General features: G+C 42.1%; 1 protein-coding gene across 1 annotated transcript; it reads left to right on the top strand.

The window, feature by feature from the left end:
* Positions 1–136: 136 nt before the first annotated feature.
* Positions 137–13,467, top strand: LOC120054175 (vesicle transport protein GOT1B). Its single transcript, XM_039001619.1, has 5 exons — positions 137–291; positions 3,757–3,848; positions 11,640–11,818; positions 12,097–12,178; positions 12,474–13,467. The coding sequence occupies exons 1-5, from the start codon at positions 267–269 to the stop codon at positions 12,510–12,512; spliced, it is 417 nt and encodes a 138-aa protein (XP_038857547.1). The 5' UTR covers positions 137–266; the 3' UTR covers positions 12,513–13,467.
* Positions 13,468–14,496: the final 1,029 nt, after the last annotated feature.

Below are 14,496 nucleotides of genomic sequence, written 5' to 3'. Positions count from 1 at the left end.
GCACGGAGACATGTGCATCTCGTCATTATATACAGATCTCTGTTCACAAATTGCAACACACACATCCCCCATATCTTGACTTTTTATCACAACTAAATCTCTACGCAGCACCGCGCAGAACTGTTTCCCGCGAACGTGTCATTTGAGCGTGCGTGAATGACGAAGAAGACGTGGCGCCAGCTTTTCCTCTGCTTCAACAAGCTACCGCTATCTAACGATTATTGAATGAGCACAAGTGATTTTCCAATCGCTACACTTCCGACAAAATGATTTCTCTAACGGATTCACAGAGTAAGACCTTTTAATGTATAAATGACATGTTTAAAGCGTTGTTGTATCTTCTCTTTGTGAGCAGTCCTTCTAGCTAGCCAGGTTGAATGAATGGGACCAGTTGGGCCCATCGCCCTGTTTTATGAACGACCTATTATGAACTTATTTCACTACTAGTCAAATCATGGGCGATAGCTAGTTAGTTACCTACCTACTCCTGCTCATAAAGTAACTGATGTGCAGACAAGAGAGAGTATATGGATGGATGCTTTAGGTGTCAATCAATGTCAATGGAAACAATGTAGCTAGTTAGACTTTAATGTATAACATGTAAATAACATGATTAAGCCTACCTCTGATAAGCTTCCCAGTAAAGCATTAAAAACAATCAAGCAACCCAGAAAAGTGCTAAAAATAGCCCATATTAACATATGTAGCCTAAGAAACAAGGTCCATGAAGTCAACAACTTGCTTGTAACATATGACATTCATATTCGGACTATCTCTGAAACTCACTTAGGTAACACCTTTGATACAGTGGTAGCAATACATGGTTATAACATCTACCGAAAAGACAGAAATGCCAACGGAGGCGGTATTGCGGTCTATATTCAGAACCACATTCCTGTAAAGCTTAGAGACGATCTAATGTTAAATAATGTTGAAGTAATATGGCTACAGGTTCATCTGCATCACCTAAAGCCTATTCTTGCGGGAAGCTGCTATAGACCACCAAGTGCTAACAATCAGTATCTGGATAATATGTGTGAAATACTTGATAACGTATGTGATATCAACAGAGAAGTATATTTTCTGGGTGATTAAAATATTGACTGGCTATCATCAAGCTGCCCACACAGGAAAAAACGTTGAACTGTAACCAGTGCCTGCAACCAGGATCAGGTTGTCAGTCAAACTACCGGGGTAGTTACAAACAGCACAGGAATTAAATCATCAACATGTATTGATCACATTTTTACTGATGCTGCAGATATTTGCTTTAAAGCAGTATCCAAATCCATAGGATGTAGTGATCACAATATAATAGCCATATCTAGGAAAACCAAAGTTCCAAAGGCTGGGCCTAATATAGTGTATAAGAGGTCATACAATAGGTTTTGTAGTGATTCATATGTTGATGATGTAAAGAATATTTGCTGTTCTGTGGTGTGTAATGAGGAGCAACCAGACGCTGCACTTGACACATTTATGAAACGACTTATTCCAGTTACTAATAAGCACGCACCCATTAAGAAAATTACTGTAAAAACTGTTAAATCACCTTGGATTGATGAGGAATTTAAAAATTGTATGGTTGAGAGGGATGAGGCAAACGGTATGGCAATTAAGTCTGGCAGCCCAACTGATTGGCAAATGTACTGCAAATTAAGAAATCATGTGACTAAACTAAATAAAAATAAACTACACTATGAAACAAAGATACATTATATAAAGAATGATAGCAAAAGCTTTGGGGCACCTTAAATTACATTTCGGTAAAAAAGCCAACTCGGCTCCTTCATTTATTGAATCAGGTGGTTCATTCATCACAAAGCCCACTCATATTGCAAACTACTTTAATGACTTTTTCATTGGCAAAATAATAACATTTAGGGATGACATGCCAGCAACAAACGCTGACACTACACATCCAAGTATATCGGACCAAATTCTGAAAGACAAGAATTGTACTTTTTGAATTCCGTAAAGTCAGTGTGGAAGAGGTGAAAAAATGATTGTCTATCAACAATGACAAGCCACCGGGGTCTGACAATCTAGATGGAAAATTACTGAGGATAATAGCAGATGATATTGTCGCTCCTATTTGCCACATATTCAATTTAATCCTACGAGAGAGCGTGTGCCCTCAGGCCTGGAGGGAAGCTAAAGTCATTCCGCTACCCAAGAATAGTAAAGCCCCCTTTACTGGCTCAAATAGCCGACCAATCAGCCTGTTACCAGCATTTAGTAAACTTCTGAGAAAAAATAGTTTGATCAGATACAATGCTATTTCACAGTAAACAAATTGACAACAGAATTTCAGCATGCTTACAGGGAAGGGCACTCAACAAGCACAGCACTTACACAAATTACTGATGATTGGCTGAGAGAAATTGATGATAAATAGATTGTGGGGGCTGTCTTGTTAGACTTCAGTGCAGCTTTTGACATTATTGATCATAGCCTGCTGCTGGAAAAACGTATGTGTTATAACTTTACACCCCCTGCTATAATGTGGATAAAAAGTTACTTGTCTAACAGAACACAGAGGGTGTTCTTTAATGGAAGCCTATCAAATATAATACAGTTAGAATCAGGAATTCCCAGGGTAGCAGTTTAGGCCCCTTGCTTGTATTTTTTACTAACGACATGCCACTGACTTTGAGTAAAGCCAGAGTTTCTATGTATGCGGATGACTCAACACTATACACGTCAGCTACTACAGCGATTGAAATGACTGCAACACTCAACAAAGAGCTGCAGTTCGTTTCAGAGTGGGTGGCAAGGAATAAGTTAGCCCTAAATATTTCTAAAACTAAAAGCATTGTAATTGGAACGAAACACTCACTAAACCCTAAACCTCAACTAAATCTTGTAATAAATAATGTGGAAATTGAGCAAGTTGAGATGACTAAACTGCTTGGAGTACTGTCATGGTCAAAACATATTGATTCAGTAGTAGCTAAGATGGGGAGAAGTCTGTCTATAATAAAGCGATGCTCTGCCTTCTTAACAACACTATCAACAAGGCAGGACCTACAGGCCCTAGTTTTGCTGCACCTTGACTACTGTTCAGTCGTGTGGTCAGGTGCCACAAAAAATGACTTATGAAAATTGCAATTGGCTCAGAACAGGGCAGCACGGCTGGCCCTTGGCTGTACACAGAGAGCTAATATTAATAATATGCATGTCAATCTCTCCTGGCTGAAAGTGGAGGAGAGATTGACTTCATCACTACTTTATTTATGAGAGGTATTGGCATGTTGAATGCACCGAGCTGTCTGTCTAAACTACTGTCACACAGCTTGGATACCCATGCATACCCCACAAGACATGCCACAAGAGGTTTCTTCACAGTCCCCAAGTCCAGAACAGACTATGGGAGGCACACAGTACTACATAGAGCCATGACTACATGGAACTCTATTCCACATCAAGTAACTGACGCAAGTAGTAAAACCTTATGGAACAGCGGGGACTGTGAAGCAACACAAACATTGGCCCAGACACATGCATGCATACACACACACACACACATACGATAACATACGCACTATACATACACATGGATTTAGTACTGTAGATATGTGGTAGTGGTGTAGGGGCCTGAGGGCACACAGTGTGTTGTGAAATCTGTGAATGTATTGTAATGTTTTAAAATTGTATAAACTGCCTTAATTTTGCTGGACCCCAGGAAGATTAGGCAGCAACTAATGGGGATCCATAACAAATACAAATGTATTGACTTCTCTTTTGGCTCCACAGAAATCGGGATGGGGTTGACAGGCTTTGGCGTGTTCTTCCTCTTCTTTGGGATGATCCTGTTTTTTGACAAGGCTCTTCTTGCCATTGGAAATGTGAGTTATAGCCTACTACATAATCATAATGTTTGCGATAGATGCCCTGCTACGTGTATGTGCACCTCCTTTATTTACGAGAATGATCCCAAATGTACCTCTTACCGGCTGTTTACATTTTACTCATTTAGCAGACACCCTTCTCCAGAGCGATTTTATAGTAGTGACTGCATATTTTTTCATACATTTTTCCCCCTCATACTGGTCCCCCGTAGGAATCGAACCCACAACCCTGGCGTTGCAAGCGCCATGCTCTACGGGACTGGCGTTTACACTATACAAGCAGCCAAACCCTAACGACGCTGGGTCAATTGTGCGCCGCCCTATGGGACCAATCACGTCCGGTTGTGATACAAACTGGAATCGAACCAGGGTCTGTAGTGAGGCCTCTAGCACTGAGATGCAGTGCCTTAGAGTGCTGCGCCACTCAAATCAAATTGTATTTGTCACATGCGCCGAATACAACCTTACAGTGAAATGCTTACTTACAAGCCCTTAACCAACAATGCAGTTTTAAGAAAATACAAAAAAAAGTAAGAGATAAGAATAACAAATAATTAAAGAACAGCAGTAAATAACAATAGCGGGGCTATATACAGGGGGTACCGGTACAGAGTCAATGTGCGGGAGCATCGGTGTCGAGGTAATATGTACATGTAGGTAGAGTTATTAAAGTGACTTATGCATAGTTAATAACAGAGAGTAGCAGCAGTGTAGAAGAGAGGGGGGTGTAATGCAAATAGTCTGGGTAGCCATTTGATTAGATGTTCATGAGTCTTATGGCTTGGGGGTAGAAGCTGTTTAGAAGCATCTTGGACCTAGACTTGGTGCTCCGGTACCACTTGCCATGCGGTAGCAGAGAGAACAGTCTATGACTAGGGTGGCTGGAGTCTTTGACAATTCCAACCCCTACTCGGGATCCCCAGTATGGGTTGGAAGCTATGGTGAGCTTCGATTGGTCACTTGAGTTGTGATGGAGTGTGCAAATGTAGAAGTGTAGGGTGTAGTGTAGAAGTGTAGAAGTGTAGAAGAAATGTAGAAGAGTAGGGAGGTAGGCAATAAATAGGCCATAGAGACGAAATAATTACAATTTAGCATTAACACTGGAGTGATAGATGTGCAGATGATGATGTGCAAGTAGAGATACTGGGGTGCAAAATAGCAAGAGGGTAAGTAATAATATGGGGATGAAGTAGTTGGGTGTGCTATTTACAGATTGGCTGTGTACAGGTACAGTGATCGGTAAGCTGCTCTGACAGTTGATGCTTAAAGTTAGAGAGGGAGATATAAGCCTCCAGCTTCAGTGATTTTTGCAATTCGTTCCAGTCATTGGCAGCAGAGAACGGGAAGGAAAGGCGGCCAAAGGAAGTTTTGGCTTTGGGGATTACCAGTGAAATATACCTGCTGGAGCGCGTGGTACGGGTGATGTTGCTATGGTGACCAGTGAGCTGAGATAAGGCGGGGGTTTACCTAGCAAAGACTTATAGATGACCTGGAGCCAGTGAGTTTGGCGATGAATATGTAGTGTGGGTCGGCCAACGAGAGCACACAGGTCGCAGTGGTGGGTAGTATATGGGGCTTTGGTGACAAAACGGATGGCACTGTGATAGACTACATCCAATTTGCTGAGTAGAGTGTTGGGGGCTATTTTGTAAATGACATCACCGAAGTCAAGGATCGGTAGGATAGTCAGTTTTACGAGGGTATGTTTGGCAGCATGAGTGAAGGAGGCTTTGTTGCGAAATAGGAAGCCAATTCTAGATTTCATTTTGGATTGGAGATGCTTACTGTAAGTCTGGAAGGAGAGTTTACAGTCTAACCAGACACCTAGGTATTTGTAGTTGTCCACATGTTCTCGGTCAGAACTGTCCAGAGTAGTGATGCTAGTCGGTCGGGAGGGTGTGGGCAGCAATTGGTTGAAGAGCATGCATTTAGTTTTACTAGCATTTACGAGCAGTTGGAGGCCACGGAAGGAGTGTTGTATGGTGTTGAAGCTCGTTTGGAGGTTTGTTAGCACAGTGTCCAAAGAAGGGCCAGATGCAGAATGGTGTCGTCTGCCTAGAGGTGGATCAGAGAATCACCAGCAGTAAGAGCGACATCATTGATATATACAGAGAAAAGAGTCGGCCCGAGAATTGAACCCTGTGGCACCCCCATAGAGACTGGCAGAGGTCCGGACAACAGGCCCTCCGATTTGACACATTGAACTGGCGAGTCAGTCATTTGAAAACCAAAGCTATTGAGTCTGCCGATAAGAATGTGATGATTGACAGAGTCGAAAGCCTTGGCAAGGTCGATGAAAACGGCTGTACAGTACTGTCTTTCATCGATGGCGGTTATGATATAGTTTAGGACCTTGAGCGTGGCTCAGGTGCACCCATGACCAGCTCGGAAACCAGATTGCATAGTGGAGAAGGTACGGTGGGATTCGAAATGGTCGATGATCTGTTTAACTTGGTTTTCGAAGATTTTAGAAAGGCAGGGCAGGATGGATATAGGTCTATAACAGTTTGGGTCTAGAGTGTCTCCCCCTTTGAAGAGGGGGATCTCAGACGATATGAAAGAGAGGTTGAATAGGCTAGTAATAGGGGTAGCAACAATTTCGGCTGATAATTTTAGAAAGAAAGGGTCCAGATTGTCTAGCCTAGCTGATTTGTAGGGATCCAGATTTTGCAGCTCTTTCAGAACATCAGCTGTCTGGATTTGGGTGAAGGAGAAGTGGGGGTGGGGGGGGGGGGGTGCTGCAAGTTGCTACAGGGGGTGCTGAGATGTTGGCTGGAGTAGGGGTAGCCAGGTGGAAAGCATGGCCAGCCGTAGAAAAATGCTTATTGAAATTATCGATTATCGTAGATTTATCAGTGGTGACAGTGTTTCCTATCCTCAGTGCAGTGGGCAGCTGGGAGGAGGTGCTCTTATTTTCCATGGACTTTACAGTGTCCCAAAACTTTTTGGAATTAGTGCTACAGGAAGCAATTTTCTGTTTGAAAAAACTAGCCTTAGCTTTCCTAACTGACTGATTATATTGGTTCCTGACTTAGCTGAAAAGTTGTATATCGCGGGGGCTTTTCGATGCTAATGCAGAACGCCACAGGATGTTTTTGTGCTGGTCAAGGGCAGTCAAGTCTGGGGTGAACCAAGGGCTATATCTGTTCTTAGTTCTTCATTTTTTTGAATGGGGCATGCTTATTTAAGATGGTGAGGAAAGCACTTTTGAAGAGCAACCAGGCATCCTCTACTGATGGGATGAGGTCAATATTCTTCCAGGATACCCGGGCCAGGTCGATTAGAAAGGCCTGCTCACTGAAGTGTTTTCGGGAGCGTTTGACAGTGATGTGGGGTGGTCGTTTGACCGCGGACCCATTACCCATGCAGGCAATGAGGCAGTGATCGCTGAGATCCTGGTTGAAGACAGCAGAAGTGTATTTAGAGGGCAAGTTGGTCAGGATGATATCTAAGAGGGTGCCCATGGTTACGGATTTAGGGTTGTACCTGGTAGGTTCCTTGATAATTTGTGTGAGATTGAGGGCAACTAGCTTAGATTGTAGGACGGCCGGGGTGTTAAGCATGTTCCAGTTTAGGTCACCTAACAGTACGAACTCTGAAGATAGATAGGGGGCGATCAATTCACATTTTGTGTCCAGGGCAAAGCTGGGGGCTGAGGGGGGTCTATAACAAGCGGTAACGGTGAGACTTGTTTCTGGAAAGGTGCATTTTTAAAAGTAGAAGCTCGAATTGTTTGGGCACAGACCTGGATAGTATGACAGAACTCTGCATGCTATCTCTGCAGTAGATTGCAACTCCGCCCCTTTTGGCAGTTCTATCTTGTCGGAAAATGTTATAGTTCGGGATGGACATTTCTGGATTTTTGGTGGCCTTCCTTAGCTAGGATTCAGACACGGCTAGGACATCCGGGTTGGCGGAGTGTGCTAAAGCAGTGAATAAAGCAAACTTAGGGAGGAGGCTTCTAATGTTAACATGCATGAAACCAAGGCTTTTACGGTTACAGAAGTCAACAAATGAGAGCAGCTGGAAAATGGGAGTGATGCTGGGGGCTGCAGGGCCTGGGTTAACCTCTACATCACCAGAGGAACAGAGGAGGAGTAGGATAAGAGTACGGCTAAAGGCTATAAGAACTGGTTGTCTAGTGCGTTCGGAACAGAGAGTAAAAGGAGCAGATTTATGGGCGCGGAAGAATAGATTCAAGGCATAATGTACAGACAAGGGTATGGTAGGATGTGAGTACAGTGGAGGTAAACCTAGGCATTGAGTGATGATGAGAGAGGTTTTGTCTCTAGAGGCACCACTTAAGCCAGGTGAGGTCAACGCATCTGTGGGGGGTGGAACAAAAGGGCTAGCTAAGGCATATTGAGCAGGGCTGGAGACTCTACAGTGAAATAAGACAAAAATCACTAACCAAAACAGCAATAGACAAAGCATATTGACATTTGGGAGAGCAGTCCGATATGCTCTGGGTTGATATCGCGCTGTGCAGACTGGCAGGAATTGGCCAGGCTGAGGCTGGCTGATGTCTGAGTTAACCACTGCTAGTGGTCATCACCGTTAACTGACTACTAGCTAGTAGCTAGTTAGCTGGCTAGCTGCTGAAGTGGGTTCCGGTTCAAAGTATGAAAAATAGCAGATCCATACCACATTGGGTGAGGCGGGTTGCAGGAGAGTATGTTCAGTCCGTAGTTGGAAATTAAAAATATAAAAAATATGTACGAATTATATACAAAGAAAACTATATATACATGGGACAAGACAAACAAAACCGACGCCGACTGCTACGCCATCTTGGAACATGGTAAATGCGATGAATAATGTTCATCTTTCATTTCTATTCAAGGAGCTTTATTGGCATGGGAAACATATGTTTACATTGCCAAAGCTTTCCCCAACTTTAGTCCTGCACTGTTCAGTTCCCTCGCCCATGTTCGTATCCCTCAACAGTTCCGACAGAGAACAATGAGACAGATATTTCTATGGAAGACCAGTGGCCGGCAGTGGGAGAAGATGGAACGAGAGGGATTTTGGCTGAAATTCTGCACCTTTTCTCATTAATGAAACATTTGATATCAATGTTTTCTGTTCCTAAAACTAAAATCTGTTTTGAACAGAGTGGACAAAGTTTTGTAGACTTTACCCTTTTTCAAAGACTTTTTAAATTGCGTTGTTTAGGAGTGCAAAGGCGAGTGGAGTTATTGCACAAGAACACTTCACAGAGTAGGTGTTCCATCGCGGAAAAATGCAAATATTCGCTAGAACGTGCCAATAGGATCTCGCTAGCTTGTGCTTGGCTCTGCCCACCTCCTTTGCTTGTTCTGCCCACTATGACTCATTTGTTCCCATTGGAAACTACAGGCTGTGGTCTATCCTAGTTCTAAAAATCTTTTGTTCAGATGTTTCAATGGTGGTGCCACTTCCTTAAACGCAGAGTTACTGTGGGAAAAAAAGTTTTAGCTAGAGTTGTGGACAGGGCCCAAAACGAACATTTTTATCTACCAGCCAATGTAGCAGGTAGGTTAGATATTTTACTAGGGCTGGGGCGATACCAGTATCGCAATACTCGTTAGTGCCGTGGCAAGGAAACAAAACACGAAACGGATTTAACATCTTGTTCGAAACAAACATCATTATGTTGTCATCCCAAGTAACATGTATTTATTTTCCAAGTTATAGCACACAATATTGTACGTACAGCAAGAGATTGCTCTGCTTTGTGCTTTTTCATTTGATTTTTTTTGCTATGCAAAGAATATTGCCATGGTATCGTCACAGCCCTATTTACACACAGAAGACAAAACACTGATGTGCATGCATAGTAATGTTTGTAAAACAAGAACTGTATTACTTGTAAGAAATTTGGAATGTTGCGCAATGTCATTTAAATATTTTGTCACCGGAGTCTTTTAACCAAAATATCACAGATTAGACCTTTTCAGCTGCCCCTTTAAGGTTACTGTGGTAACGGGGCCATTCCAATCATCACGTGTAGTGCCTGTGAGAATCTGAGGGACGGGGCAAGTTCAAGCGGATCACTTTTGTCAAGTAATTGACCATCGTTGGTCACCACCTTTCAAAGTGTGTTGCATTATGGTTATAAAACATGTCGACTCCATGAACTTTACAAAAATCATGTGATCAAAGGTCATGCCGTTTTTGAAGTCGCTGCAGTTGCTTCTCACCGACGGCACCATGCAGCAGCCATCACCTGCATTGTGTGGGGCACAATTTGCCAACCAGTCATTATGGTGATTTTGTTTGACACACGTGAGTGTGGCAAAATACACGACTAAAACAGGAACCAACTTTGTCATATCTTAAAGCTACAGGTGATACAAATAAAGTGATATTTGAGACCTTTCTAGTCTAACCAATGAATTATACACACGTTATGTTTCCAGTGTGTGATATGGGGGTATAGAAAAGTTCATTTTGACATTTATACAGACAGACATTGATAAACAATAGCAGCTATGTTGACACTGCCACGTTGATCTGAGCCTAGCTGTTTGAAAATCACTACAGTGTCCGATTTTTGGCTGTGGCAGATGCACCTCCCCTGACTTCACTCCTTGACTTTCATCTACAGTGGGTTACTTTCGCCTTACCACTCAAATGAGGCCACACTCTTTTCACGCCACTTTGATTACAAAGGAATTTTCATAGCCGGTTAGGAGAGTATTTCCCCTAAATTTAACCTCAGTCTCCTAACCTGCTATGTTAATTCTCCTAATCTGTTATGAAAAAGTGGCGTGAAAAGAGCGTTTCCCGAGAATCTGACTAGTAGCTGAGGACGTTTCTTCTTCGCTAGCACTAGAAGCAAACTCAAACATTAAAAACTAGTATGTAAAGAAAATGTAAATAGCCAAGAAACAAGAGGACAAAGTCTCACTTTAGTAAGGTTTTGAGTAAATTAGACTAATTTTATGCCTGTGCGCATTTCTTCTAGGCAGTATTTCAGCCAGGCAGTGTTGCTGGGCGAGGTGAGAGATAGGGGCGGCAGGGTAGCCTAGTGGTTAGAGCGTTGGACTAGTAAAGGTTACAAGTTCAAATCCCCGAGCTGACAACGTACAAATCTGTCGTTCTGCCCCTGAGCAAGGCAGTTAACCCACTGTTCCTAGGCCGTCATTGAAAATAAGAATTTGTTCTCAACTGACTTGCCTAGTTAAATAAATGTAAAAAAAATTAATAAAAGATGTAACATTAGGATTCATAGTTCTTTGTGTAATTACCAGATAATAAAACAAAATGGCAAAAATACTTTGAAAACAGCTACTGCAGCATTTCCTTTGATACAGTATAAATCACAACTCGCATGTGCTCATATTTGACTTATAAATATTCTTATGAAATGCTCACACTATACGATCCCTTAGTGTGACCACCTGCCAATGTGGCTGGTGAATTAGATATTCTACCTGCCAATGACAAAATCTGTTAATTTTAGGCCTTGATTTGTGGAGGGCTTTGATGATTCTCTGTTGTATTGCACTGCCTACTAATCTACAGCACTAGTACTATCAGTGTCTCTGATCAGATCACTGTGTTAGTGACTTGTCTAGCTGGTATGTGTCCTCCAGTTGTTTACATAGCTAAATTAAGTGAAATGACATACTGTACTGCACTAGTCTTGCATCCAAAATGCTTTCACTACTACGTTTCACTGTTGAAGTGAAATGTAGCTAAATCAATTTGGATGCCACCAGGCTAGTAGTGCAGTAGTATACTGTCATGGGATTTGAAAAATCCTCTAACCTTTTATTTCTTACCCCTGTGTTTGTGTGTCAGATATTGTTTGTAGCAGGCCTATCCTTTGTCATCGGCTTGGAGCGTACCTTCAAATTCTTCTTCCAGAGACACAAATTTAAAGCCACGAGTTTCTTCCTGGGGGGTGTGCTGGTGGTTCTGATTGGCTGGCCTATCATTGGAGTGGTGCTGGAGATCTATGGCTTCTTCCTCTTATTCCGGTCAGTTGGTCTGAAATGGACAGTTAGCCAAATATTTTAACCAACTTATTTTTGGGCCATGTTTTTTTCTTGATTCCCTGCTTCCTCTCTCTCTCTCCTCCTTTCTCAAAACCTCAGAGAAGCAAGGAGAACATTGGAGGAGACGGAACTTCTCAGATCTTCTCCAATGCTCTCCTCGCTTCCCTCTAACATTTTGCGAAGTAGGTGAGGGAGCAGGATTTGAAAAATCAAGAAATACTTTTGAGATTCACCCCAAATGTCTCTCTTCTCTTTTCCAGGGGCTTCTTCCCAGTGGCAGTAGGCTTCATCAGGAGGGTGCCTGTCCTCGGGTCCATACTGAACCTCCCAGGGATTAGTGGAGTAAGTATCACGTTTCAAGTTTATTTGACATGTGTAATGTGATAAAGTTCACAGAATTGCCAAAGTCAGCTGTTTCCGGCTCTTTGCGCCTTGCACCATTGCCCTTTGTCTCCAGGGGCAAGTTTTCTAGACACAAATTAAGCTTAGTCTTGAAGAACAACAAAAACACTTTCAGTTAAGATTATTAATTGAGCTTGCTTCTTAGTCCAGGACTGGGCTTAATCTGTGTCCGGCGAACCACCCTTAAATGACAAAGATTGTGGTTTACTGATAATACATTTGTATCTTTTTTCAGTTTGTGGACAAAGTCGGCGAGAGCAACAATATGGTATAACAGTGAACATCTTTGGATTGGAGGATATGAAATCCCTTTACTCTATTTATAATAGTTTATATTGGTGACTTTTCTCTACTGGTCAACTATTGGCCAAGACTACCCCCATGTCAAAGGTCAAAGCTGTGAATCAGGAACCTCTTTCTGATCAAAGGAAAATAAGGTTTCTTTGGGCAGACGTATGAATACAACTGGTATCGTAAAGTTTCCTTTGACGGAAACGGTCTCATAACCTGGTTGCCATCGATGGACGTTGTTACTAAGGGACTACTTTATTTCAAGGCCCAATGGGTGAATTGGGCCCTTTGTGTCACTGCCCGTTCCTGATCGACTGATTATGATGATTGACATGTGACTGGACCAACCACTGGATTGGACATCGCTATGGAGGAGAAGTCTTGAATCTGTTACAGCAGTCTTTCTTCTAGAATGTTGTTCTGGAATGTTATCTGTACAGTCAGAGAAGTGTTTTGGTTACTTGATGAAGAGTTTCTGGAATTTTTGTATGGCTGTTTAGAGTACAGTTGTGTTACACCTGTGTGCTGTTCAGGAGGATGTAGCTTTACAGAACATTCAGATAGAAATGTATTGTGTAGAACAGATATGATTGTCAGATAGAATAAATAGAGCTGACATAATTCCCTATCTGCAATGTTCAGAATGTTTTGCATCACTAAATACTAAGCTGTTGAAGATGACTTGCCCTGTGCGCACAATGGGTCACAAATGGGTACATTCATTTAAGCTTGTCCAGGACACCGGGTGAGTTGAATTTACACGTTTTAAACTATTCCTTCCTAAAAATGAAAATTTCCACCCACCTGGGGCACTGGGCGAGCTAAAACGAATGCATCCAATGCTACAGATGTGTCTCTACAACCCAGATATTGATGGTCTCACAGCAGCTGGGCTTTGTCACTTTCTACTTAATGTATTAAGAGGTTCGTCAGAGAGATGTTTTACTCAATGTATCTTTTGTAAATACATACTTGAAGTAGTGTGTTTTTAAAAACAAAATGTGCCTGACAATCTTTTTTTTTTACACAAAATTCAGATTAAAAGAACAGGCAATGCTGCTTTAAAAACGAGTGATGTACACGTAACTGTCAAAATCAAGGAAACGCTTGAGTAAATGAGGGATACAAAGTATATTGAAAGCAGGTGCTTCCACACATATGTGGTTCCTGAGTTAATTAAGCAATTAACAGCTCATCATGCTTTGTCATGTATTTTAAAAAGCCCAGTTGCACATTATTTTGGCTACCATGACTAGAATAAAATATTTGTGACTTTGGAAGAAGGGTGTGTCAGTCCCCAGATCTCAACCCATTTCAACACTTATGGGAGGTTCTGGGGCGGCGCCTGAGACAGTTTTCCCCACCATCAATAAAACACCAAATTATGCAATTTCTTGTGGAAGAATAGTGTCGCATCCCTCCAATAGAGTTCCAGACACTTGTAGAATCTATACTAGCCTCCGGTTTTCAGGGGAAATGGAAGAGCGAGGCAGTGACATGACTTCCACTTTTGGATGTTAACAAACCAACACTCCTTCATTTACTGGATTGGTTGAACAGTGCAGAAGAGAACCTCAAACGTTTTTTAAAATGTTTTATTCTCGTCAAGACCAGAATGTGGGGGATATAGTTTCAGGCTTTTTTACGTTAAGCATTGAAGCGGTTCTGGCGACACGTGGTGGCTCAAACGCACAATTAAGACACTTGATGTTTCCTTTATTTTGGCAGTTACCTGTAATTTGAAATTGGACATTCAAGGAATTGTCAAGATTTGCAAATTGAACACAGGCAACCTGTGAAAACAATCATCCACCTGCCTCAATGCCAATGTATAATAATAATGTATTAATTCTGAGAAAATACGAATAGGAAATGAAATGGGGGGGGGGGAAATCTGACAAAATATAGGCTACATTGATCAACCGCCCTTAGGTCCACACATTCTCAAACAGAAGCGTGTCTGCCTC

The sequence above is a fragment of the Salvelinus namaycush genome, chromosome 9 (genome assembly GCF_016432855.1).
Source record: "Salvelinus namaycush isolate Seneca chromosome 9, SaNama_1.0, whole genome shotgun sequence".
Taxonomy (NCBI): Eukaryota; Metazoa; Chordata; class Actinopteri; order Salmoniformes; family Salmonidae; genus Salvelinus; species Salvelinus namaycush.
This window is presented reverse-complemented; position numbering and strand designations above follow the sequence as displayed.

Excerpts from the sequence above, each read along its gene's own strand:
- LOC120054175 (XM_039001619.1), top strand. The coding sequence starts at position 267 with ATGATTTCTCTAACGGATTCACAGA. Across the intron at positions 3,849-11,639 it reads CTCTTCTTGCCATTGGAAAT|ATATTGTTTGTAGCAGGCCT; the intron begins GTGAGTTATAGC and ends TTTGTGTGTCAG. Across the intron at positions 12,179-12,473 it reads ACCTCCCAGGGATTAGTGGA|TTTGTGGACAAAGTCGGCGA; the intron begins GTAAGTATCACG and ends ATCTTTTTTCAG.